This window comes from Wyeomyia smithii, chromosome 2 (assembly GCF_029784165.1).
Source record: "Wyeomyia smithii strain HCP4-BCI-WySm-NY-G18 chromosome 2, ASM2978416v1, whole genome shotgun sequence".
NCBI classification, from domain to species: Eukaryota; Metazoa; Arthropoda; class Insecta; order Diptera; family Culicidae; genus Wyeomyia; species Wyeomyia smithii.
The window spans coordinates 20,351,583-20,378,583 of record NC_073695.1 but is presented as its reverse complement, the minus strand read 5'-3'; the positions used below and the strand labels follow the sequence as shown (position 1 = coordinate 20,378,583).

The following is a 27,001-nucleotide window of genomic DNA, read 5'->3' as shown; positions in this document are numbered from 1 at the left end:
TCGATTCCTAATTTTTTCCATATATTCTTTTATTTTTGTGGGGTTGTTTTTGAATATTTTGTATTTTACTCTCAAAGGCCTGTTCTAGTAAACATCACAGAAAAAATATTTTTTTCCATAATTTTTAGATAAAACCCTTCAACACAAAAATGAAAAAAAAAATGATAAAGAACTGAAATTCTCATTTCAAAGCGAGATTTATGACGAAAATTTACATGCATAAAGATCCTCTATATCTTATCTGGGAACTGAGATATTGAAATTTTTAAATGTGATGGAAAACTATGCATTTTAACAAAAATGTTAAATAAAGGTGCCGCCACACGGACGCTAATTCTCTTAGTTTCTAAGTCTTAGTTGATTGCAAAAAGCATTTTTTCATCAGTGAATAATAGGCTATGAACTATTCGGGCATGTCGGAGTAGTTCAGAGTCTCTATGTTATAGCGTTTGACAGTACAATCCCGCGTTACGATGAAAAAAATGCTTTTTATAATCAACTATGACTTAGAAACTAAGGGAATCAGCGTCCGTGTGGCGGCACCTTAACTGTTTGATTTTGAGAGATAAAAAAATAACAATGTTCAGGAAACAAATGCATTTTTGGATGTTTGACAACTTAGTAGAAGGTTTAAAAATTCGGAAAAATCTGCGAAAAAAGTTAGAACAAAAATTGTGATTTTTAGTACCTACTAATAGAAAACTTAATGCTGCTCGTAAAACGTAAGAGATAGAAACATGATCTGTCTTCGGATAAGTTTCTTGTTTTAAGAGAACCTAAAATTTTGCCGAAGACATCTTCCAGCTATCTTGTTTTAAATCAACAAAATTTTTTTTTCACCTCACTCATTGATGGATTGATCACCCATCTTTCTACATTAAAAGATGCATTTTTGGATATCCTGAAACCTCCCCGAACATACCTTATGGCTATAATCAACATTTAAATCACTATTCAAATAATCGCACAAAAATGGCGGAATAAAACACTGTGCAATGGAGATATTGAGCTTTAGTTGCATTTTTGTGAAAATGCATAGTTTTCCATCACATGTGAAAACGCCAATATCTCAGCCCCAAAGATCTTTCTGTATGTACATTTTCGTCTTGAATCCCGCTTTACAGTTAAAATTTCAGTTCTTGAACGAATATTTTATATGTGTTTTGAAAGGTTTTATCTGAAAGTTATGAGAAAAATTCACTCTTTTGTGATGTTCAATGGGCTCTGTGAGTCAAATAATTGAATGCGATGCTAAACGAAACCATGTAAAATATTCAAAAACAACCCCACAAAAATAAAAAAATATATGGAAAAATGTAGGAATCGAACGAATTTTAAAAAGTGCATTACAGAGTGGTTTTGTATCCTGAAAAGGTCATTTTTTCATAAATCACGTTTGGCAACCTGGAAACCATTTTTCAGAAAGTCGAAATGTTCTACAAAAATGCTGTAAATAACATTATCATTCTATTTTCGGCTGAGCACCTAGTCTTTTCAAACATCGATTGTTTTGGGACAGCCTATTGTACAATAGCAATTCAAATTTTAACGATCAGCGGGAAGGGGGGTGGGATCTTGTTGATCTTGTGATGTTGATTTTGAATGTTTAATTTTGAACCTCGGAAATCGGATCTCACTTTACACAGATTTTGAGTTTTTCTTTCCGGATTCATATGAAGGTTTTAAGCCACTGGATTTTCAGGTTCGTATTTCTAATGTTGCGTTCGATTTTTTCATAGGTTTTTTTTTTAATTTTTATATACCAGCTTACGGATTCTAGATTTTGGATCAGCCTTCTGAACAGTACTATTTTTCCGTAACAGCAAATTTTAAACTAATTTGTAAATCTTTGTATTGCGCAGCTCTCCCTGCTCCCCATACTTTCGTTACACAGTCCAACAGCCACTGACGACAGCGCACACATGCAATGTCCAACGGGCTGTTATTTTTCTTCTCGTTATATCTGTTAGTTCTTTCAAGTTATCGCTAATGACAGTCTTTGCAGCGTGACATCCTTCGGCACAAATCTGAGCGTGCTATCAGGTAATTATAATTCACGAGAGAAAGGCCGATGCTATAACGAAAGCGAAGCGGAGATTATATATCGACTCGATCATATATTATTCGATTATATATAATTTTAAACTCGGTTATATAGGTAGAGATTTTTTTTTTATATATCAAATATGACTTTTTCTGATGATAACTGAAAACTTCATTAATTCGAGTCGGACTAATAATATCAACAATGGGAAAATATATGAAACGGTATACTTCGTATTCATTATGACATCGGCCTAAGAAAAGGGAGAAACGCAGGAGTGCGACTCCAACATCATCGATGACAGCCGCAGCCGTTCAGCAGGGTATCAACAGCGCAGATTATCATGTTCGAACGAGCAAAATATGTTACATACACGAGAATGAGCTGTCGCGTGCAACACAGGAACTTTAACTGTATGTGAGCTTTCATGAATAGTTTATTCATGAAGCTGTTATAAGTAAAAAGATAGCCCAATCGTCATTTTAGTGTCGCACCGCAGTACTTTTCCGAAGCCTGTTTTGGATTCATACTTTTGATTTATCCTGATTATGAATTTCTGGATTTAAAAATCTTGATTTTAAGATAAAAAGGAGACAGCGTAGCCTTAAGGGTTGCCAAGCAGATGGTTATAATTTCGAGTCTTAGTAGAATCAGTCCGTTTGATGTCAGAGAGACTTCAAGTAAGCAGAGCAATTTCACAAAAAACAGGCAACCAATTTAATCGACCATTTTTGATTTGGTTGAAACTTTGAATAGATGTTTGCATAAGCAAAAGATGCCATTTTGTGCTATTTGTTTATTTTTCTGGAACACGACTTATTTTGAGAAGCTATTGAGAAATGCTATTTTGGCCAGGTATTGATGATTACAAATATTTTCAGGGTCAAAACGGTTTGATTGATCGGTATGATGTATTCGGCAAAGTTTCCGAAAAAAATACAAAAAAATACACTCTAAAAATTTTTTTTTTTTTGAAAAAAAGATAAAATAAAAATTAAAAATTGAAAAAGCTATTTTTTTTTAAAATCTATTTTTTTTTTCATAAAAACTATAAAGGATTACCTAAACAATGAAACCGGTCCGATCATGGAGAAATCAAGAAAAAAAAGTTACGATTTTTTGAAAAAAAATTTTATCAATTTTTTTTTTCGATGAGCGTATTCTTTCATTTTCATTTTTTTTTTTTTTTTGTTTTGAAGGACAAAATTGTTATCTACAGTTTTGCAGATGACACTATGACAATCGAACAAACCGTTTTGAAAATTTGAAAATAAATTCTAGAGCACTCTATGCGGAATTGAAAATATTTTTACAGTCAAAACGGTTAAAACGTGCCCATCAACATAAAGTCTTTGACAAAGTTGTAGATAATAATTTTGTCCTTCCTCTAAAAAAATATACCCTGTGAAAAAAAAATCAAAGAACTTTTTCAAAAAAATTTAACTTTCTTTTCTTGATTTCTATATGATCATACCAGTTTCATTGTTTAGGTAATCTTTTGTAGTTTTTTTTTTTCAAATCATTTATCACGGCGACAAAGTACCTTTCTTTCCACCACAATCGTTGACGATGCAGAAGTGAACTCAGTCTCGGGCAACAAGGAATGTGTTAAACTTCCCTCCTTCCTTCCCTGACCTAACCAACTACAGTAGGGACAAAGCTAACGCCATTAGGGGCCATCCACATTCGACGTGGACAGATTTTTGACGGTTTAACCCCCCATCCCCCTCCGTGTACAACTGCCCATATAAATTCTAAAAAAATTGTATGAACCGTGGACATTATATAGACCCCTTCCCCTCCAAAGCAGGTTATTTTACCTATTCAAAATATTCGTAAAATACTACAAGGTATACAGCCCTAGGGTTGTATGAAATGGTGACGTGGGACTAAACACTGTAATTAGGGGATTTTTTGTTACAAAATATACAGAGTCTGCAGACAGAATCAATGTGTTTATTTTCAGCCTCCCCAGAAAATCAATTTTTGGAATATATTCAACAACACTCGAAGAAAGATCATTTATATTTGGCGATATTATGCCATAAGTATTTTTTTTTGTGCAAAAAAATATGTATTTAACAATTTTTTTTGTGCAAAAAAATATGTGCTTGTTGAAGAAGCACCAAGAATTTCTCATAATGCGTCAAAGTCAGAATTATCTCTATATCCTCAAAAACCAAATCCAATAATGCTTACGTTATCATAATGAATGGTTTTGTCTTATTTAACTCTAACTAAATCAAATCTATAGTATGGATCTTACTTTCAAAATAATATGGAAGCCCTAACAAAGGTTCATCAATTGGAAAACATAAGAAAATATTTTGAACAAAATTATTAACAAGTTCCAGCAAAAAAACGTAGAAATCCACAATTACATTTTTATTTTTTGCTTGACAATTGTTTCATTTGCCTGCAACTACATTCGCTGATTACGAAGACAGGAAATATACGTTTATTATGGTTACGCTTAGAATAATAATATATCATCTAACAATTTTGAAATGTAAAAAGAGATTCTGTACGAATCTTACTAAATCAACTAAAAAATCACAAGCATTCGCAGGTTCTTACTCTTCTATAAATGTATATATTTAGGAATTTACTCTTTCGATACTATCCGGTCACGATTATTTAGTGAATATCGAAGATAAAATTAAATAAATATCCGTTGCAAAAATTTACAATTCTTGCTGAGTAATTTATGGCAATCATATTTATGAAATAAACTTTCAATCACCATCAACAGCAGCATTGTAGTTTTTCCTCAATTGCATACGAATAGAAATGTACGAACAAAAGTGTACCACTGCAATACGAATAGTACTGCTGCAGTACGAATAGAAGAGTACCACTGCAATCATAGACGACGAGAGACCTGCGGTTCTATACTCCACTGGTACTGTTGCTTTTACTGGCATGTTATCTTTCAAGACATCAGTTTTTATTAGGTTCTACAGTACCTAACACGCAGGTTTAGAGATTGTTCAAGGATGGGTATTGTTTCAAACTTTTAGGAAAACTTTTACCTTCGAGACATCATATTAGTCTAAGCTCATGGAAGCAAAAATAAATTGACCTATTGGGATGGGGAGACTCTGTCAATTTTTATTTCGAAATTGATACAGGGAATATCACAGGGAACGGATGGTGTCCATTCACGTCGTCTGTGCTAGGAATGCTCGCATGTAATTGGTTCATTATTCGCGTAAATTTGTTATTGAAATTATTATTAATTTTACCGCTTAGCAATGAAATTAGAGTGATAATTAACACATTACAAAATTTTTATACATTTTATCTATCCAACAACATATTGGTTATTGTTATCCATCATGTGGTTATGCTGTTATTAGCGTTTGAAATCTGACGCAACATTTGCCCTTTTTATTTCCAATTTTACAGAATGCATCCCAGTATAGTAAACAAAGACGTGTCCCACGTCAAAACCACGTCAATTCAAAAATCCACGAAAAAAAACCACGTCGATTCAAAAATCCGCGTAAAGTAAACCACCAAGAAAGGTTTAAGAAAAAACCCGAGACGCTCTACGGCCAGTACTAAAAATTTTCCTCTTTGACGTCGATTTTAGATAAAGGGGTTTTTTTGACGAAGTGTTTTACACTGGATTCTTTTTTTACGCGATTCATGTGTCCGCGCAAAAAAAGAATCGCGTAAAAAAATCGCGTATTTTGAACAAATTTTTTAAAAAAGATCGTGTCGTTTCGATAAGATCTTCCGCTACGTCTAAGCTGATGCCACTGATATGTACATTGAAGATGTAAATTATTCACAAAAAGCTTCACTACATCCCTCACGAAGGTCCAATCACGAGATGTGTGGTCGTCAAGTTCACTCTAAATTTCGAGTGTAAGATAAAATCTCGGATTTAAAATGCGAGTATATTTTTAGTTTTTGTTTTTTAATTCAATTTTTTTTTGATTTGTAAAAATACATCTAATTTAGATTTTGAATCTCCGGCATTCAATTTCCGGATTTCAAAAAGTTTTCAAAGAAATTTTTTAGATAAGTTTGTCAATGTCGGAATATGGAATTTGGGATTAGACAGAGTTAAATTGTTGTTGATTTATAGTCTTGTATTTTTGATATTAAATTTTGATGATCCGATATCTGGATTTGGATATCAAATTTTTGCCTTCAGTTTCTGATTTTTAGAGTTCTACTAACTTCAAAAATCGATTATCGGGTTTCGGATACTTTGAAAAAACGTTATCTGTTTAATGCTAAGGGTTTCAGCTATGAAACTTTAGCAATGGATTTTGATTTTTTGATTTGGGTTCATGTCTCTAAATATCTTCATTTGATTTTGTATATCGGATACTTGACTTTGATATTCGTATTTCGAATAACAGATTTGGAAACTTCGAGATTGTAAACTTAGAATTTTGAATTAAAATTCGATGACAAACGTAAGGATTCGTGTTGTGATTTTTTAAAGCTTGGATATCATCAAATTAAAGATTACATCTCGTCTATTACTTGAGAAATTTGAAGCTAGGATTTAAAATCTTCCCTGCTTATTTGAGGTTCTGGTTCATCGGTTGATGACTTTGAATTTGGTTGCTAAACGTTTAACTTAGAATCTGAAATTTTGTATTTTGTGTATATATTTTGAATTACAGATTTTGTTTTGAGTTTCGGTTAATTTTGCTTCCAGATATAACAATATTGACATATCCCTAGAACAATGATAATTTGTTAAGGTGAAACGGTGTTGAAGCCACAAATGACCGACTTCGAGCCACCACTTCGAATTGCAAAGGTGTGCCTTGGTTGCAAAGGTGTGACTTGGTGTAATAGTTAATGCGTATACCTGTGAAAACGCTATTTTATGTTTGCTGCGGTAAAGCAAACATAAACAGTGTTTCCACAGGGAACGCATTATCTATTTCCGAGTCTGATGCTGCTGAAAATTCGAAGTGAATTTTTTTTCAGTGATCTGAAGCAAAAAACAGTATTAAATTTATCTTTCAGATTGCAAAATATAAAATGAGACTAGTTAATCAAGGATGCTTTCAATAATTAAAACTATTTGTAAAACGTATCGCTGATGATCTCAGGTTGGATCTCCGCTGCACTAAATAATTCCATTAGAACTGCAATCGCCGGGTTTTAAATTCCCCGTAATAATGAACCCCTCCCGAACGTTCATTGTTTCAGCTAAATTAAAAAACCTATCTATTATTCCCCGGCTCCATTAATAAACCGCGCAAAGCTCGTATCACCAAGTGAAATTGCTCCCCAGAGCACTCGCCATGAGTTTGCAATGTTTCACACCAGCAACACACCACACAGCGTCGACCGACACAGAGAAAAATGAACGGTAAGTGTGCCACGCGAGATCCTTACCCCCTCACGGCTCACGACGACCCCAGGGCATCGGTGGCACCGGTGATGCAGCTAAAGTTTGAATTTGCATTATTTTTCCATCTACACCTTTTCGTTTTCCATCTTACCAGCCATGAATTGCATTACGGTCAGCAAAGAATAGAAAGCTGCACTACACCGCGCGTCTATCTGCCTCCGCTGTAAGTTGCAAGTAATTTCAACTTGTTCTGCCACAAATACCCTCGCAGCACTGCGCACTGAACGACGCTGCTGCAGCTGGGATGGAAAGCTAAGAATAACAATCAGATTATGGTCGGTTGTGAGATGATTTTTATTCCCCGGCAGCCGAAGTGCTCGCGAGCGATGGAGAACAGAGTGCAGCTTAAAGTTTTCTTTGAAACGGAAAGGATAACTTTGCATTCGCTTGTGGGAACGGAAGAGGGTGAAGGGGATATAGCATTGCATGATCTCTGAGTAAGAAATGAAAATATTTTTTCTTGCTTTACAATTGCAATTAAGTTCCAAGTTGATGTTGATAGAGAAAGTTTACCCTGCTGGAAAGCAAAAGTTGCTGGAAGAGTTCATTTGATTTGGATATTGAACATACCAAAGATTCTACACAGCCGATTTCAATCGCCTCGAGTTTAGAACAAATAATCGAATTCGGTTTCGGCTCTCGTTTAAAATTCATTTTATCTCAGTGAAACATCAAATGTTTTCACATTCCATTTGGTGATTAACAATCAGCTCTCTAACCAAAAACGATTCTCGCATTCTGTTTAATTTTCCGAATAAAACATTTTCCCTATAACTGAAGTGAACTTACCCGGCCCTAGTTCCGATCGCCGAAGTGCACTACTTGGTGCATCTGCGTGTCAGCAACTCTCATCACGACTGGCTTCGTCAGTGGAAACACGTGCTGCATTTTCGCTCCACGGCCATAGCTGGGAGCAGTTTTGCGAAACGCAACGATGATGATGATGATGACGATGCTGATCATGCGAGCAAATATTCGCAAATTGCAATCTTTGGCGGCTGCAATTAACGGCACGCCTTAGGCACGCAGCGTTTGGGCGGAATTTTCGACGCGCAATTAGGAATTCAAATCACCGAACACACAGACCGAGCGTTTGTTTTCGAATCGCGTGACCAAACTGCAACGCACAGATTTGGTAATTAACATTTAACAACAGCAGGAGATGCTATCATTCCCTGTGTGAATGTGAATTTCGGAAATCCCGAGCGATGGCTGTCGGAGGTGAGTCGAGAGTACCTATGGGTTTTCCCTCGAACGTGTGGCCGACACTAGTTTGGTTCGATGCTATTCATTGAAGTGTTGTGTGACAAACATAAAGTTTGATTATTGATCCGTGAAACATAGAAAAATTTACTTTCAACACAATGATTAAGAATTAGGTTCCTATTCATATCACCGCCCTCACATGATAGATATTTGAATTAAAATAGCTTTCGACCATAGCTTGTACTACTAACCCAAATATTAAGAGCCTCTTTTCGGTATTTTTGATACCTAAACGGGAATTAGTAGATTCCGAGATAATTTGTCATTAAACAAATTCAACATAGACCAGATTACCTGCAGTCCTGTATGTAATTGACACATTTGGAAATCGGGAAAATAAATCATTTTTACCACTATTTGCAGCGTTCTGGTGAGTTCGTAAAGATAATAACTTTTTCAATTAAATGGTTTTGGGGCGTTTTTTCAGATTATTCTGGCTGAAATAAGTTTAATATAATAGAAACGTGATTCGTTTTCCTCAAACAGAATAGCCCTCACCTCATACCAAGGAACTTTGTAAATCGAGCATCATTGAAGTCTTGCTCGCAACTCGAACAAGTCACGAGTTTGAGCATTGTTCGAGTATTACGTGTAACAGCTATACGCGGCAACAAGTGCATAAAATTATCTTCAAAAACGTCCGTTTCAAACAGCTTTTTTGAACTTCGTCAAACACCTGTAATAAAAAGAGAAAAGTTTAGCATTCAGCAGCGCTTTGAAGAAACCCATAGCGTGTTTTACTACCATTCAAATGAACGATCATCATTTCGTCGTTCCGTGTCTGATTTAACAGTTTCTGGTTAGCAGACCTTTCCGATTAACGAACGCCAAACAGGAGCAAAAACTTCATGTGTCTTTAAAGCCTTATTTTGAAGTTAGCTGTTGGCTGCTTCACCTTTGTTTACCAAAGCAATCTTAAGCAACTGACATCTTCTTCCGAGTTCCGAGTTGTGTAAAAGAGCGGCTCCGGAAGAGATAGAAGTTTTTCCTCTCTTCCTGTTGCAGTGGTTGTGAATGTTTTTTTTTTTTGTCTCATTTTACAGTTTCAGTTTTTTATTGTCGCTACTATTTCCGCTGCTCACGGGTGCAGTTTGTTTGACAGACAATCCCAACTAAAGAACAAACAAAACACTTTTTCTTGTCGATTTCTACTTGGGTTCTTTTTTATGTCGTTCGAAAAGTTTGTTCTGGATTTTATTGCACCTTGACTGGATGCTGCTAACCATGGCAGCAGCTCGATTTCTACTGTATAGTCATGTCAATTTCACAATACAGTTTTTGCACTATTTTCTGGCCTTGCCTTATTCCAGTTGAATGCATCGCATACAAAAAAAAATATTCTTTTTGCATTTAGATTACGCGGCGTCTCCATTAAAATTACTTTTATGTAGACGCATGGCTATTTTCAATCTTCACATATCAAAATCAAATCGAAAATCACGTCATATAAATTACAGAGAACGTCTCAATGGTCAACCATTCAGTGTACTCAAATTGCCACATTGTCACTCGGAATGCGCATCGCACGATGCTCAGATTGAAGCATTTCATTTCATTGCTGTCTTATCTCCTCGTTTCGTTCACAGGGAACGTTCACCAAAGCTACGACTGCCCTCGCGTAACACAATGTCATCCAAAATTACATCACGTTCCTCGGATTAATCATCGTACTGGTCATACGCAAAAAAAAACACAAGTTCGCATGCTCATACTTTCCGGAGAAGGAAAAATTCCAAATTTTCTTATTAGTGTGACAGCTCAAACAAAAAATCTAACGAACGAACCAAGCATACCAACATATCCGGGAGGTGTGAGCAGTAATCTCGCACCATGAAAGGATCCGACTCGAGTACAAAACTATGGAGCGCCTCGTCTTCGCCATCAGCCAGCAGTCACGATCTGGTGATGACCACGACCAGCAGCCACCCGCACTATCAACACAGCCAGCAACAGCAGCAGCAGCAGTCCTTAGCCATGAACACACTACACAGCAGCCGGCACAGCAGCTCGGACTCCGACTCGACTTTGCTGCTGCTTGGGAATGCCAGCGATGGACCCGGTCCCGGGGGCGGAAGCGGATATGGAAATGGGGGCGGAGGCTGTCTGAAACTGACGACCAGCTCAACTTTAGCTGACAAAACCAACCACAATGGGTATGCAATGATGCGCTCGACTTCGTCCTGCACGATTCATGGCTTCAACAGTATCGGAGGAACAGCGAAAGGTGGTGTAAATAGCAATAGCAGCAGCAGTAGTAGTAGTCATTACACGAACGGTGGCAGCAGTAGTACTAGTGGCGGCGCTGGAAGCAATAGTAGTAAGGGTAATTATTTCTTCGGTGGTAGCAATGGATCGCACAGCGCTAGCGGGTCTGGCAGCGCCAACGTTTTTGCACGGTGCTGCATCTACCTGACCAAAGGACTGAACCTGCGGATATGTGCCGTCGCGTTAGTGATAGTAACGATATTCTCCATGCTGTATTATAACTACTATATGGATAGTTCACCGATAGCTAGGTAAGTGATGATCACTTTTTTGAGCTTTTCCTTCCCTCCTTACAAATGACACCATAAAACTATAATCACTATGACAAAAACATATTTGCCCACAAAATAGTTCCATCAAACTACTTCAAACAGTTTCCATTAATAATGCAACTGAAATATTGAAATTGCAAATACTTCGCCACTTGTTCCAGTCCAGAAAGAGGGGGCAGCAAGAGGCAATGGGAAAACTGTTGCAAATTGGTTTTCAATTTTGATTAATCATCTTTGTGTAGCAAATAATCGCAGTATTTCCACAGCGTGTGTGCACGCATACCCGGCGCGGAGCATCAAACGATAAATATTCGCCGGAATTTATTTCCCTTCTGTTGTGAAATTGCATGGATTTTTTTTTGTTTGTTTCTGCCGGACCAGGCAGTATGGAGTGAATTTAAGCAACCCTTCCCACCCCTGTCATCTATAAATAATCGTGGCTGTCAGACGAAATAAAACGAAACTGGTCATCTGTTGGTGTATAGTTATATGAAACCATTGAAAATTGGCTCGGGTTGGGGGCGCACAATTGCACTGCATTTAATGGACCCCTATTACTATTGTTGCTGCGGCGGTATTGCGACCGTCGACGGCCCGCGAATCAGCCACACTTCCTCCTTGTCGAATGCCCGATATAGTGTTGATTATTCTATCAACTGAATATACTATAACGGGTGGCAACTGCACACTGTAACTGACACACGGTCTACTGTTACAGACCAGTTTGGGACTGCACAGCGTGCTATACTGTAGCGTTTCATGGCTTTGATTGTGGCAACGTGGCGAAAAGCAAAAACAAACTACTGCCAATCTTCGACCGCGGTGAAAACATTCCAAATTCGGGAAGGGGTGGATGATCATTGGTAATTGAGTGCAGCACAGTTTAGACATGCATTACTAGCCTTGTTTGATAGCCGAGGGTAGCGGGGCCAACAGTGCTTGTGGCTGTGTCACGCAGTTACCATCACAGTGGGTAATTAATAATGAAAGTAATGGTTGATCATTGTATCTGGCGGGAATGTGAGAACAAAGGGGTAGCAGATATTTGACGAGAATTGTAACCGATGTAATGTTTACAATAGCATGAATAATAAAACCCAAGTAGTACAACACACGATGGTTTGACCTATCGACAAGGCGGGAATACCGCGTGTTGTCGCTCGAACAAAACGCATGACGAAGTACCAACATGAAATATCCAATTTGAGCAACATTTAGTATTCGAATAAATGTGACTTTAAACATTATTGCACCGTTTAATTTCGCTTTAATTATTGCATTCTGTTATGAGGCTTTCATTTCAATTCCTTCCATATGGAGAAGATACAGGTCTGTATTCTATGAGGAAAATGATTCAGTTTTGTTTTTTTTTTGCCGATTATGCATACAACTGTTTGTTATGAATCGTCTCATATTTAAAAAGTAAAGCCCAATTTATTTTCCCTTATAGGATAACCGTGAGACACTATCGATAGGACACTTTTTTCATGATTTTCATCTCTCCCCTTCCTCTCCGTAGCATTTGGTCACAAAATCTCCGTGATTAATAATTTCCTGTTCAACTGTAACTCTTCTATCTACTCCTACTCTTTTTAATCTCAAAATTCATACTTTTTCCTCTTATCTGCTATGTTTATTTCTCGCATTGATTATGACGTTGCCACAGGGGTGGACCTATCCGCTTGTGCCGGACCGGTATCAATCAGTGTCGCCGGAACAACTATCTTGTATTAATATGTTTATGTCAATAACATTAATCCTACACTAATAAAGTGACTCTCTGGATTTGAGGTGAAACCGGACGGAATCTAAGCATCATTGAATCATTGTTGACAATACATGGTTACCAGATTTTTAATTTTTTCCCTACGTCATATATTTCAACAGAATCATCAATATGAACATTTATATATGCTAATATCAAGATATACATTTGTTATATTCTTTACATCACCTGCTTAATCTATACATATAAAAATGCAGCTCCGTCTGTCTGTCTGTCTGTCTGCCTGTCTATCTGTCTGTCTGTTCCATATAGGCTTGGAAACTACTGAACCGATCGGCGTGAAATTTTGTATATAGGGGTTTTAGGGGCCGAGAAAGGTGACTGAGATAGTTCGAGACCCCTCCCTCTTCTGGAAGGGAGGGATCCCATACAAATAAAACACAAATTAATGCACTTCTCGAAAACAAACCAAGCAAATGGAACCAAATTTGGCGGTTGGATGTTTTTAGGGGTAACAAAATCATTCATAATGGCTTGATACCCCTCCCTTTTCTGGAAGGGAGGGGTCCCATACAAATGAAACACAAATTCATGCACATCTCGAAAACTAACCAAGCGAATGGAACTAAATTTGGCATGTGGATGTATTAACGGGTAGCAAATATATTCATAATGGTTTGACACCCCTCCCTCATCTGGAAGGGAGGGGTCCCATACAAATGAAACACAAATTCATGCACATCTCGAAAACTAACCAAGCAAATGGAGCCAAATCGGGCAGGTGGATGCTTTTAGGGGTTTTAAATATATCCATAACAGTTTGACGCCCCTCTCCCTTTTAAAAGGGAGGCGTTCCAAACAAATGAAACACAAATTTCTGCACATCTCGAGAACAAACCAAATTCGGCCGGTGAATATTTTTAGGGGTAACAATGATGTCTATAATGTTTCGACACCCCTCCTTCTTCTGAAAGGAGGGGTTCCACATAAATTTCTGCATACCTCGAAAAATAATCAAGCAAATGGAACCAAATTTGTTATGTTGAGGTTTCTGAGAGCAAGAGAAATTTTCGACTACAGACGCCATTGTTAAATTTAAGATGGAAAACGTCTCCAAATATCATTTTCAAATCCAAGTGGTGACATCCGGTTTCTGAAAACAGCGGGATATGACCAAATACCAAGGCTGTCGGCAAGGTGCCGAGCAGTCCTTACGCTTCTTCTTCTCACAGCCTTTTTTAACAGCTGTTACCCGACATCCATCATAGACAAATAAAAAAAGGGAAAATGTCTCCGGTGGATCCGGGCTGTTACCGACACGCGCTGTTTGTGTGGTACGGACACGACCGTCTGTATAAAAAACAGCTTCTTTGCTTTTCTACATCATCCTTCAATAATGCCCAATCGAAACACGCAGTATATTTTTCGTTGTCTTTTGTAATGCTCTTTTGTCAATACGTTCTCAATGTGAATATCGACTGCCAGCACGATAGGTATCACGAACAAACAGCAACAGGGAAGAAAACCCTTAGCAGACAGTAAAAGAAAGACTGTACTATTGACATGCCTGCTCTGGATACCATCTCGGTTCCGGAAATCTGGAAAAAAATAAAACCATAATTTTCCGCATTCTGGTGAACGCGTAACTAATTTTCAAGTTGATTGCTGCAAGAATGAAGGCAATCCGTTGAAAACTAACTGAGTTATAAACTTTTTAAAATGGACAAATTTCGTAATGCTGCTCTTGGGATTCAATTTTACACCCCTATCCCAGAATGTTGTCGTGAGACGTAACTCTACGTCAAAAATACAACGTAACTCAGTATGCGTAATTTTGTTGATCCTTTTTTTTTCTTTTTTGAGAATACACACGGAACTGTCGTTGCTGAAAAAAAAGTCTAAAATAGGAAAGTGATTGATAAAAAAGTTAAGGTTTTCGGTTCCCTATGGGAACATACTGATCGGATTTGATGATTCTGAGGTCCTCGATCATGTCTGTAGGTCAAAAATAGACATCCAGAGCCCAGAATATGATTTTCGACATCATTTCTGAATCCAAGATGGTGACTTCTGGTCTCTGGGAGCTGTATAAAACTGTGGAAAACGTTCGTAAACCCCCTGGTATTTCCAGAACCAGGTGACGCTTTCAAACCAAAAATAAGTATCTGATAACATGTTGAAATTGTAGATGGCTACTACCGGTTTCTGGAATTCTGTGAAAATCTGGTATTTTCTGGTAAAACTGGGTGTTTTCGGTCCAAAAAACAAACATCGTTGTTCGATGTTACCTTTTAATTAAAGATAACGACTTCCAGTTTCTGTAAAACTAATCAAAATTAAAGAAAATGCTCCAATACTTCCAAATATTGGTATTTTCGATACCAGGGCCACCTAGAGGTCGATATCGGTGTCCAACATTTTAAAATCCAAGATGGCTGCCGTATAGGCTGACATATAAATATTTTCGGAATCGAGATCGATATGACGTCCGTTCACCATGAATCTAAATCGTCTACCGAAGCTGATGCATGTGAGATGTTCGCCACGTTCTTTTCGTTGGTTTTTGCTTCCGATCCTGTTCCTACACGATCCGTCGAAAGTGCTATACAGAACGTTCCGAATAATTGTGTTGACTTAGATGTCTTTGAAATCACTCCAGAAATGGTCATCACGGCTGCTAAGAAATTAAAAACGTCATATTCCGCTGGGCCGGATGGGATTCCAGCTGTAATATTTCGCCGATGCGCCGAATTGCTTGCTGTGCCACTATGCCGCATCTTCAATGAATCCTTCGCATCAGGAAAATTCCCGGATGTCTGGAAAAACTCCATAATGTTTCCTGTTTTCAAAAATGGTGATCGTAGCAACGTAAAAAAATACCGCGGCATCACCAATTTATCTGCGGGCTCGAAACTTTTTGAAATTATCGTAAGTGCAGCTATACAACGTAGCACTAGACACTATATTTCGTCTGACCAACATGGTTTTACGACTGGCCGCTCCGTCACTACGAATCTCCTAGACTTCACCTCTAGTTGTATTAACGAAATGGAACGCAAAGCGCAGGTGGATGTGATATACACTGATCTGAAGGCTGCTTTCGACCGCATAAATCACCGGATACTTCTAGACAAGATTTTACGAATGGGTGCTTCGCAACAATTCGTAAAATGGCTATGCTCATATTTGTGTGGTAGACTAGTGCGAGTGAAATTAGGATCTCAATTATCGCCTCCATTCACCAATAAATCCGGGGTGCCACAAGGCAGTAATTTGGGACCACTACTGTTTATACTATATTCCAACGACGCTGCTGCTGTATTAGGAATTAGATGTAGGCTTTTTTATGCTGACGACCTTAAAATACTTCTGACGATTCGTTGTATCGAGGATTGTCATCGTCTTCAGGAAATGATAAATTCGTTTGTGTATTGGTGTAAATTGAATTGTCTGACGATCAGCATTGATAAATGCAACGTAATAACCTATCATCGTATGAAATCGCCCATTAAATTCAATTACCAAATAGATGGCCAGGCTTTGAATAGAGTTGAGTACGTGAATGATCTTGGCATGACCCTCGATTCAAAACTGTCTTTTGATCGTCATCGTACTATGATTATTTCAAAAGCCAATCGCCAGTTAGGATATGATCGAAAATTGGACGTGATTTCAAAGACCCATACTGCTTCAAATCCCTCTATTGTGCACTTGTTCGTCCTATCCTCGAGTCCGCCAACCTTGTTTCGATGCCACACCAGCTTTATTGGAGTATACGATTAGAACGTGTGCAGCGTAGGTTCATACGTATAGCTCTTCGAGACTTACCTTGGCGACAACCTGACAATCTTCCAGCGTATGCAGACCGTTGTCGTTTACTCATTCTGGATACCTTGGAACGCCGCCGCAAGATACAACAGGTATTATTTGTGGCAAAGTTGTTGAATAATGAGGTAGACTCTCCAAAACTCTTGTCGTTGATAAATTTTCGTGCGCCGCAAAGAGCCCTTCGACCATCCTCACTATTAATCAATCCCTCTCATCGAACGAACTTTGGTCACAATGAACCCGTTGCCTCGTGTATTAATATGTTTAGTCGTATAGAGGAACATTTTGAATTTGGTAAGCCTTCGCAAAAATTAAAGAAAAAGCTAGAAAGGATAAGTTTTTAATATTATATACATATATACCTTAGTTCATTAAGACTTCGAGTCAGATGAAAATTATACCAAAATAAACAAATAAACAAATAAACCATATATCGATCTCCGGTGCCATTTTTGAATCCAAGATGGCGACTCTCGTTTTCTAGATGTAAAATTGAGAAAAATGTTGGAAAACTCCCTGATATTGAAATTTCTACAATCCGAAATATGCCCCAAAACTAAATGTCAAAGTCGAACGCTATTTCGAAGTAAAAAGTAGCGGTTTCTAGAAAGCTGGGAAATCCTGGAGAATATGTTCAAATACTCCTTAATTTTAGTGTTCGCAGAACCGAGATGATGTATGGTCGATTTTCTACATTGGAAATGATTCAAAACTTGAAGCAAAATACGCAATTCACAACCTCATATCCGGAATGAATTTGAAAATCTCTTTTTATGTAGGTATGAAGGTTGCAACATAACTTTTGAATTCAGGGTACGAGACAGATGGTCATAAAAATGTTGGAAAAAGGCCAGTGGAGGAGAAAAGGCTATTAATTAATAAAGCAGCCGACATTTTTCTTACACTATTAGAGCTTTTTCAATGAATTCGCTGATTTTCAGAGACATTTCTAGAGACCGGAACATGATGTTTCTGCGAAAAATTGAACCAAAGTGACCGGGAATCGATATCCGACAATTTTTGAAACTCAATGAGAATACTTCTGGTTTCATACAATCCATCAAAATCGATTATATATATTTTTTAATATGGCCTTTTCAAAGCGGGATGATGTCCAAAGACCGACGTGGGACGTGGGACTTGAAGAATTTCGGCTTTTCTCGAAATCTGAACAATTGAAGATGATTCTCGAGTTCGGGAATGTATATTACCAAGCTATCACGGTTTAACTTCAATTGACTCAGCACCTGAAACCTGAACCTGAAATTCAGCAAAAAAAAATGAAAACCATGGCTAAGCAAGCCTACCGAGATTCCGCATATTCTGTGTAGCTGAAATCAGTTAGGTTAAAACAAAATTCCCGCAAAAAAGTTACAGTTGTCATTCTTTTGACTGAACTCGGTCTGCGTTAAATTCTAGGTGTGTGACTAAAATTGCGGAAAATACTGGAATACTTCCCAATATATTTGTCAATGTCCCCGCGCAACTGACATAACGTCAACAATTGTAAATTGATGCCTAACGCTATTTTCGACAAATTCGCGACATCCGGTTTCTGCGAAGCTGTGTAAAACTAAAAGCTATTCAAACACTTTCCAGTATTCATATTTGCAGAACAAAAAAAAATACAGAAAACGATATTAATCAAACTAATTTGAAACAAAGTTTCAAATAGAAATAACTAAGTATTAGAATCGTTTATGATGAATTGAAGCAAAACAGAAGTCTCAGTTTCGTCTTAGTTTTGACTCTACCTCTCGCGATAACTGCATATCTTCATTTTGTTTTGTCTAATCATTTTATTATTATAGTACTTATTTTCTCAAAAACATTTTTTTCCATTTTAATAGCTCAATTAGTTTAGTCAGAAAGGAAAATTTGATTATGTGTTTCCAGTTTATGGCTCAACTTTTTTTATTCAAAATTCGGTTGTTTCCTCACTATGCGTAAAACCTCATTTGTGTATAAATTTAGCTTAAATTGGGTCTCAATTATGTTAGACATTTTCGTTCATACCGTCGTTTTGTTTAACCTCAGCTCGTTCTCTTTTTCGAATCATATTTGTACAATACTGTAAATCGTACATGAAAACTATTCACCATTTTAAATCAAGTTCTCGTAATAAAAAAAATTGCTTTGAGGATCTTTGTTGATTGAATTAATTTCATTTCTCAGATTACTATACGTCCATTTTTTGTGCCGAATTTTGTACGATGGTGCCTCTTACCGTAGCCGCAGTCTCGAGAAGCCTAAGAGGTCGATTATCGATTATGTCGACTTGGGTTATCGGAAATTCTATAAATTTATTTAAGATCAGAAAATTTCCATTAAAAAAATGTGGTTTTTATTTAGAATTACGAAGCCATACAAGCCGTAAGTCTTTTCTGCCATCTGTTTTTTTTCTCGCAGTCAATAACCTTTCCACATAATGCTTTCTTATCAACAAACACTAAACCGCTACTAGTGACGGGTCTCGACGAATTCCATATTGTGCATTTAACTGCGATAAGCAAAAAATGCACTTGCACTCTGCTAAAATTAGGATTATCTTACCAAAAATTTAGCACGTAAAAACCCCGTTCTCGTAATTCCTGAGGCTTCACATTTTATTACTGCCCTCTTCAAGCTTATGAACACTTTCGGCCAACCGTTCCACCAAATGACGGAGATCCTGATTTTGCTGGAACAGCTTCCGCAGCTCTTCCCGTTCCTGGTGCAACTCCTCGTGCTGCAATTGAAAAACGAAGTCCCAAACCGTTTTGTAGCAGCAAATATCCCCAACCCAGCGGTCCCGACAGGCGGAGTCCCTCCGTGCGAGTTGAATCCGTTGCTGCTGCATATGGTTTACCGCAGCCTCTAACCAGCGACAATTCCAGAGATTTTTACGCAGAGAAATCGCATTCAGGACGGGGAATGCATCGAAGAAGTATGGAATGTAGGACAGTCGATTCTTGCTTAGCGACAGCGTTTGAAGATGGGCGAATCGCAGTCCCAGTTTGGAGTCCAACACTTTGATTTTGTTATCGTACAGAGACAGTACCTTCAGTGCGGATGCGTTGCTGAATAGTTCCAAATCGATATACTCGATCGAGTTATTATACAGATACAACTTTTCCAGTCCCTCCAGATAGCGAATTGTTTTCGGAACGATTGTGATGGAGTTATGAACAATGGTTAGAGTTTTTAGGATTCGGTCTTCCTGAGGTTCCACATCGAACTCCAGCAATCCATTGCGCTGAACGTTGATTTCCGTTAGATTTCGGGATGCAATCAGAAGCTTACGGATGCTAGTATGGTTGTACATGTGTAGCAAACGTACTCCGTTGAGCCGGTCGTAAATATCCTTCGAAAAATTCGGAATGGATCCGGATTTAATCAGCAGCACAGGATGCTTGGGAAATTCGACGTTCTGCACAGCGGACGTACTGTTGATGACGACATTCTCGAGAAAACAGAATCCGGCCTCGTTGATCACGGAACATTTGTAGTTTTTGGAGACTGTGATCGTCACCGATAAAAGTATGGTGATCAGAAACAACCTGAAATCAAGAGAATAAATTAGTGTTCTTAGGCGTGTGTTTGAATATTTGCAAAAATCGCACCAAAATTTTATCTTTCTCATGCTATCGTGAGTAAACTTGACCCGAGCGCAGCAGACGATGGACTGAGCGCAAAACCTCAGAAAAAGTAGTGTAAGATAAAAAACGCTGCTCGTCTCGTCGTTATCGGAGGGGCCGTTTACTGGTTGCCCCCTCGGTGTCGAGGAATGCTGCTACCGCAGACGGCAAGCCCCCGTACCGGAGGAGAGTGCGATAGATGGCGAACAAAACAACCGACGTAGACTCCGCCGGAATGGGTTATCCAGTTTGGGCTAGTTTCGGTATCTAGACGTCCTCAGTCGTCTGTTATCATTGCGCGTGGTACTTGGCTGCACGGAATTTCGTTTAGCAAGAATTTGTTTACTGCAGATGCCACCGCTGCCAATTTTCGCTTCATGTGTAAAGCAGTGATTTGCTTTCTGGAATGGTGATACAAATTTCAATGAGTCTATGAGATTTTGTAGTGAAAATTTGATGTTCAGAATACTAGGTCTTTCAAAAACATATAGTGTAAAACTAATGGTAAACTATGATCAATAATAAACCTTTGAAGAAGTTGAGTTGTTTTTTTCAATTTTGAAAAGGATTAAGCTATTGATAAAGAAATTGAAGAACTAGAATAAGTGTATATATACCTACGGAGTAGGTTTTTGAAATATCATATCAAAGTCATGAGCTATTAAACAAAATAATTTAAAATAAGAAACATAAAAGCAGTTGTTAATCGAGCGAAATATAAATGAAAAGGAATCTAACTTATTTTGCTCTGGATGCTATAAAACCCAGATGTCTCTGAAGCTCGTGCACGCCAGTACGGAAGCGAGTGTTGTTTTTAATGGCCTAACAATAAAATTAAATTTGAATTTCCGTTTTGTTTTTTTTATGTCTTGCTCAGAATAATGCGGTGGGATTATTTTCAACATTCATGTTAGCTCCATATTCTATGAGAGAGAAAAAAGTTCACTAAATGATGCAATGCTTCCAAACACGCCAGCACAAACGCTAACCTCAACTAAACCTGCAGCACGCGTATCCAAGAGCAATCTTATGCACAGAAAACTGCTATCCGAAAAATAATCAAAAATGGGTTTACATTCCAATCTGATCGCACAGTCCACCTCGGACTGGGTTTTCTTCCGCGCAGTAATACACCACAGGAAAAACTTGCAATAAATTTTGGCCAACACTGGGTGGGGAATGCTCACGTTTCGCTCTTTTTTCCTCTTATCGCCCACCGCAGAGGTTCGTTATTTCCGGTTTAACGAAACACCCTAAAATTATTTTCACACATTATCACAAGGACCGCAAGTGGAAGTCTATTTCCACTAGTGGCCAACGATCGCCGAATAGTGGTGGTACAACGGGTGTGTGGCGAAATGCAATTTTGTTTATCCTTTTTTGCTGGGACGGTGAATTTGCGAAGTCTCTTCTGAAGGCAAACTGCAAACTAGTAGGACTTTTTATGTTTATGTTGTAATGGGAAAGTTTCTGATAAACCCTTCACTTTCGGGCGTAGATAGTAAAATAAGATTGAATTAAAAATAACGCTCGCTGCAAATTCCGTGTAATTTTGATGGGATCGGGCTCCGGAAAGAAAGTGTCGGAAATTTAAAATTATTTCCAAGAGCCAACCACCGAGTTGTAAGCGGGAAAAGTTTTTTTTTCCCTCAGTGCTGAATTACTATGTTTAGTGCAGCTTTTCACGAAGCGAAAATAAATGCGAAAAGTTAGTACCGCTGTGGTATTTATTTTGGAAAGTGATATTTCGAATTCCACAGTTCAAACGAAAGGCACCGCACCAGTTGGGTTTTGTTTAATGAATGCAGTTATGTAATAGTGGCCCGGTTTTTTTCGCTGTGTTAACAATGAAAGCGAAATGATCCTTTTTATGGTATTATAAGCCATTTAAATGCAGTTATCACGTATCGTAGTCGACAGCGCATCACTACTGATAGAAACTTTCATTCAGTATTTCACTTTCTATTCACAACTCTCATTTAGTGATGCATTGTGTTGACCTCACCTGCTTCATTAATTATTCGTAAATTTTTCTTTCCGTGTGCGTGTCTATTACGTGCACATACAACCGAATCAAATCCCATTAACATGAATATAATTTTTGAATGACTGCCCATTTGATTTAATAACAAATGGTAAGAATCAGTAGAAAACAATGCTGCTTATAACATATTCCATCATTCTGTGCCGAACACGCATCAGTACTGGACGTGTTTGGTGATCGGTCCGATAGAGTATAAAACAAAAGACGTGTGAACAAGTGTTGGCATTGTTTGCCTGGTCGAGTGAAATAAATCCGGGTTCAAGGTCGTTCCTTTGTGCAACTGTTTCGCATCGTGACTGCCAGCTGGTGCGTAAGCCGATTTGGCTGCTGGCTGGATTGTGCTACAGCAGTGGACGAGACACAAACGAGGAAAGAGAAGAAGCCATCAGTGTCAGCGAGTCGTATCGCTGTGCTGAGTGATCTCACACCTGGCTCGCTGCTGGTGGCTGTTTGGTGCTGCTGTATTGGTGCTGCTGGCTGTAACGGCTGCTACTTCGAACGATCGGACAACCAACCTTACTGGAAGGGAGAAATAAAAAGGTACGTGTTCTTGTCAGCGCTAGTGCGCTAAACATAGCGCGATGGATGTAGATCCCTCGCCTCCCGCGCCACCATCCCCGAACCCCTCTGACCCTGACCCTTCTGTTACCCCCTCCCCTGTTCATTCTTCAGTCCCCCCTCGCCCCAGGCTTTACCCAGACGGAGCCCAGGGCAGCTATACTGTTTATTTTCGGCCAAAGGCAGGACCGAAATCGAAAAAGTTGAACCTCTTGCAGATTTCTAAAGACCTGACGAAGGAGTACAAGGGCGTGACCGAAATTTCCAAGGTCCGGCCTAACAAGCTCCGTGTCGTGGTCGGTAACCTGAAAGAGGCCAACGATATAGCTTGCTCTGAGCTCTTCACACGCGAGTATCGCGTTTACATACCCGCACGAGACGTGGAGATCGACGGTGTCATAACCGATTCGAGTCTGTCCGTCGAGTGTATACTGCAAAGTGCCAAAGGGTGCTTTAAGAACAAAACGTGTCCCGAAGTAAAGGTGCTCGACTGCAAGCAATTGCGGTCAGCATCGATCATCGGTGGCAAAACAGTATACACTCCGTCAGACTCGTTTCGAGTTACGTTCGCCGGGTCTGCACTACCAAGCCACGTCTCGATCCACCGGGTTCGTCTCCCTGTGAGGCTCTACGTGCCCCGCGTCATGAACTGCCTGAATTGCAAGCAGTTAGGCCATACAGCCGCCTACTGCTGCAATAAGGCACGTTGTGGCAAGTGTGGGGAGTCTCATGCGGAAGATTCTTGCAGTGTTAACGCTGAAAAGTGTATTCACTGCGGAGAAAACCTGCATGAGCTCTCGACATGTGCGGTGTACATGCAGCGCAGGGATAAAATAAAACGGTCTCTCAAAGAGCGTTCAAAGCGTTCCTACGCTGACATGCTGAAGAAGACCGTTACCACTTCTCCCGTTACTTCGAACCCCTTCGATCTGTTGCCCTCTGAGGAAACCGATTCTGACGATTCACCAGCGGGAGCATCTTACGCCAATCCTGGGGAGTCTAGAAAGAGGAAAAGTGTTTCCTCTCCTAAACTTCCCAGAAAAGGTCCTAAGATTTCTCAAAGTGAAATGAAGGTTACAAACAAACCAAACAGTGCTGCGGAAAAACCGAAGCAAACTCCTCCTGGGCTGGCAAATTTAAAGTCCCAGAAGGAGTTCCCAGCACTGCCAGGAACATCTAAAACCCCAGTTGCTCCTTTTACACTCCCAGTTGATGAAACAAACTCTGGATTAGTGAAATTTTCTGACATTGTGGACTGGATTTTTGAAACTTTCAATGTACCCGATCCAATTAAAATTTTTCTTACAGCATTCCTCCCAACAGTTAGATCATTTTTGAAGCAGTTGACTGCCCAATGGCCTCTCCTTGCAGCGATTGTATCCTTCGATGCCTAATTCAACTGCGTATATGAAGGATTCTATCTCTGTCTTACAGTGGAATTGTAGAAGTATTTTACCAAAAATTGATTCGTTTAAAGTTTTGATAAATAAAAACAAATGCGATGCATTTTCCCTTTGTGAAACTTGGCTTACTTCAAATATTGATCTCAACTTCCATGATTTTAATATTATTCGCCTTGATCGAGACACCCCATATGGAGGAGTACTTTTAGGGATTAAAAAGTGCTATTCTTTCTATCGTATTAACCTCCCCTCGATTCCAGGCATCGAAGTTGTCGCATGTCAAATGACAATACAAGGTAAAGAGCTTTGTATTGCCTCAATATATATTCCCCCCAGAGCACAGGTTGGGCAACGGCTGCTCTTTGATTTAATAGAACTTCTTCCCTCGCCACGTTTGATTTTGGGAGACTTCAACTCTCATGGCGTGGCTTGGGGTTCCCCATACAATGATAACCGCTCCTCTTTAATCTATAACCTTTGCGATGACTTCGACATGACTATTTTAAACAACGGTGAAATGACACGTATCCCGAAACCTCCAGCGCGCCCAAGCGCTTTGGATCTATCCTTATGTTCGACGTCGCTACGGTTGGATTGCACATGGAAGGTAATCCTCGATCCTCACGGTAGCGACCATCTGCCTATTCTTATTTCAATTACTAACGGGTCAACTCGCATGCGACCAATTGACATTCCGTATGACCTCACACGAAATGTCGACTGGAAGTTATACGAGGAAATGATTTCAAAAGCGGTCGAGTCGATTCAACATCATTCACCACTTGAAGAATACAACCTCCTCGCGGGCTTGATTCTCGACGCCGCGTTGCAAGCCCAAACGAAGAAATATCCCGGCGTAACGATCAAAGAACGGCCTCCCACTCCGTGGTGGGACCAAGAGTGCTCCGATGTCTACACGCAAAGATCCGACGCGTTTAAGGCCTACCAGACGGGAGGTATACCTGGCGACTATTTACGGTATTCGGAGCTTGATACCAAGCTTAAAAGCTTGGCTAAAGCAAAGAAACGTGGATATTGGCGTCGGTTCGTGAACGAGACGTCGAGGGAGACATCGATGAGCACTCTTTGGAACACAGCCAGAAGAATGCGGAATCGCGTAACGGTCAACGAAAGCGAGGAGTCTTCAAGTAGGTGGATATTTGATTTTGCCAGGAAAGTATGTCCGGACTCTGTTCCTGAGCAAAATATTGTTCGCGATGCGTCTCCGGGCCACGACGCGATAGAATCACCTTTTACGATGGCAGAACTTTCAGTTGCCCTCCTGTCCTGTAACAATAACGCGCCTGGATTAGATAGAATCAAATTCAACTTGTTGAAGAATCTACCCGGCAATGCCAAGAGGCGCTTGTTGAACTTGTTCAATAAGTTCCTGGAGCAAAACATTGTACCGCAGGATTGGAGGCAAGTGAAGGTGATCGCCATCCAAAAACCAGGGAAACCAGCTTCTAATCACAACTCTTATAGGCCGATTGCAATGCTATCCTGTATCCGGAAATTGATGGAAAAAATGATACTCCGTCGTTTAGACCACTGGGTCGAATCAAATGGTCTACTATCAGAAACTCAATTTGGCTTCCGCCGTGCCAAAGGGACGAATGATTGTCTTGCGTTGCTTTCAACAGATATTCAGCTGGCGTATGCACGTAAAAAACAAATGGCGTCTGCGTTCTTGGACATTAAGGGGGCTTTTGATTCCGTTTCTATTGACATTCTTTCGGGTAAACTTCACCGACAAGGATTTTCTCCAATTTTGAACAATTTTTTGCACAACTTGTTGTCCGAAAAGCACATGCATTTTACGCATGGCGATTTGGCAACTTTTCGCATTAGCTACATGGGTCTTCCCCAGGGCTCATGTTTAAGCCCCCTTCTTTACAACTTTTATGTAAATGACATCGACGAATGTCTGGCAAATTCATGCACGATAAGACAACTTGCAGACGACAGTGTAATCTCTGTTACAGGAGCCAAAGCTGCCGATTTGCAAGGACCATTGCAAGATACCTTGGACAATTTGTCTGCTTGGGCTTTACAGCTAGGTATCGAATTCTCTCCGGAGAAGACTGAGATAGTAGTTTTTTCTAGGAAGCATGAACCTGCTCAGCTTCAAACACAATTAATGGGTAAAACGATTTCTCAGGTTTTGGTACACAAATATCTTGGTGTCTGGTTCGACTCTAAAGGCACCTGGGGTTGTCACGTGAGGTATCTGATGAAAAAATGTCAACAAAGAGTGAATTTTCTTCGTACAATAACCGGACAATGGTGGGGAGCCCATCCAGGAGACCTTATAAGGCTTTACCAAACAACGATATTGTCTGTTATTGAATACGGGTGTTTCTGCTTTCGCTCCGCAGCAAACACACATTTGATCAAACTGGAGCGAATACAATATCGTTGTTTGCGTATCGCCTTAGGTTGCATGCAGTCGACCCATACGATGAGTTTGGAGGTTTTAGCTGGAGTACTACCATTGAAAAACCGCTTCTGGAGCCTGTCTTCTCGTATTCTAATCAAATGTGAGGTCTTGAACCGTCCCGTGATTGAAAATTTTGAAAGGTTAATCGA

General features: G+C 39.3%; 2 protein-coding genes across 6 annotated transcripts in view; one reads left to right on the top strand and one right to left on the bottom strand.

Moving 5' to 3' along the window:
* The window catches only part of LOC129720813 (bifunctional heparan sulfate N-deacetylase/N-sulfotransferase), a 328,426-nt gene that overhangs the window by 243,989 nt on the left and 57,436 nt on the right, over positions 1–27,001 (top strand). For all 5 annotated transcript variants that reach the window (XM_055672580.1, XM_055672583.1, XM_055672582.1 and 2 more), the window contains one exon: positions 10,286–11,215. In XM_055672580.1, the coding sequence (XP_055528555.1) occupies positions 10,530–11,215 (686 nt within the window). In that variant the 5' untranslated portion in view covers positions 10,286–10,529. The remainder of the gene's footprint in view (positions 1–10,285; positions 11,216–27,001) is intronic.
* Positions 19,112–20,522, bottom strand: LOC129720814 (leucine-rich repeat-containing protein 15-like). The gene is made up of 2 exons (XM_055672585.1): positions 20,393–20,522; positions 19,112–20,329 (listed from the first exon to the last, which is right to left on the bottom strand). The coding sequence occupies exons 1-2, from the start codon at positions 20,410–20,412 to the stop codon at positions 19,390–19,392; spliced, it is 960 nt and encodes a 319-aa protein (XP_055528560.1). The 5' UTR covers positions 20,413–20,522; the 3' UTR covers positions 19,112–19,389.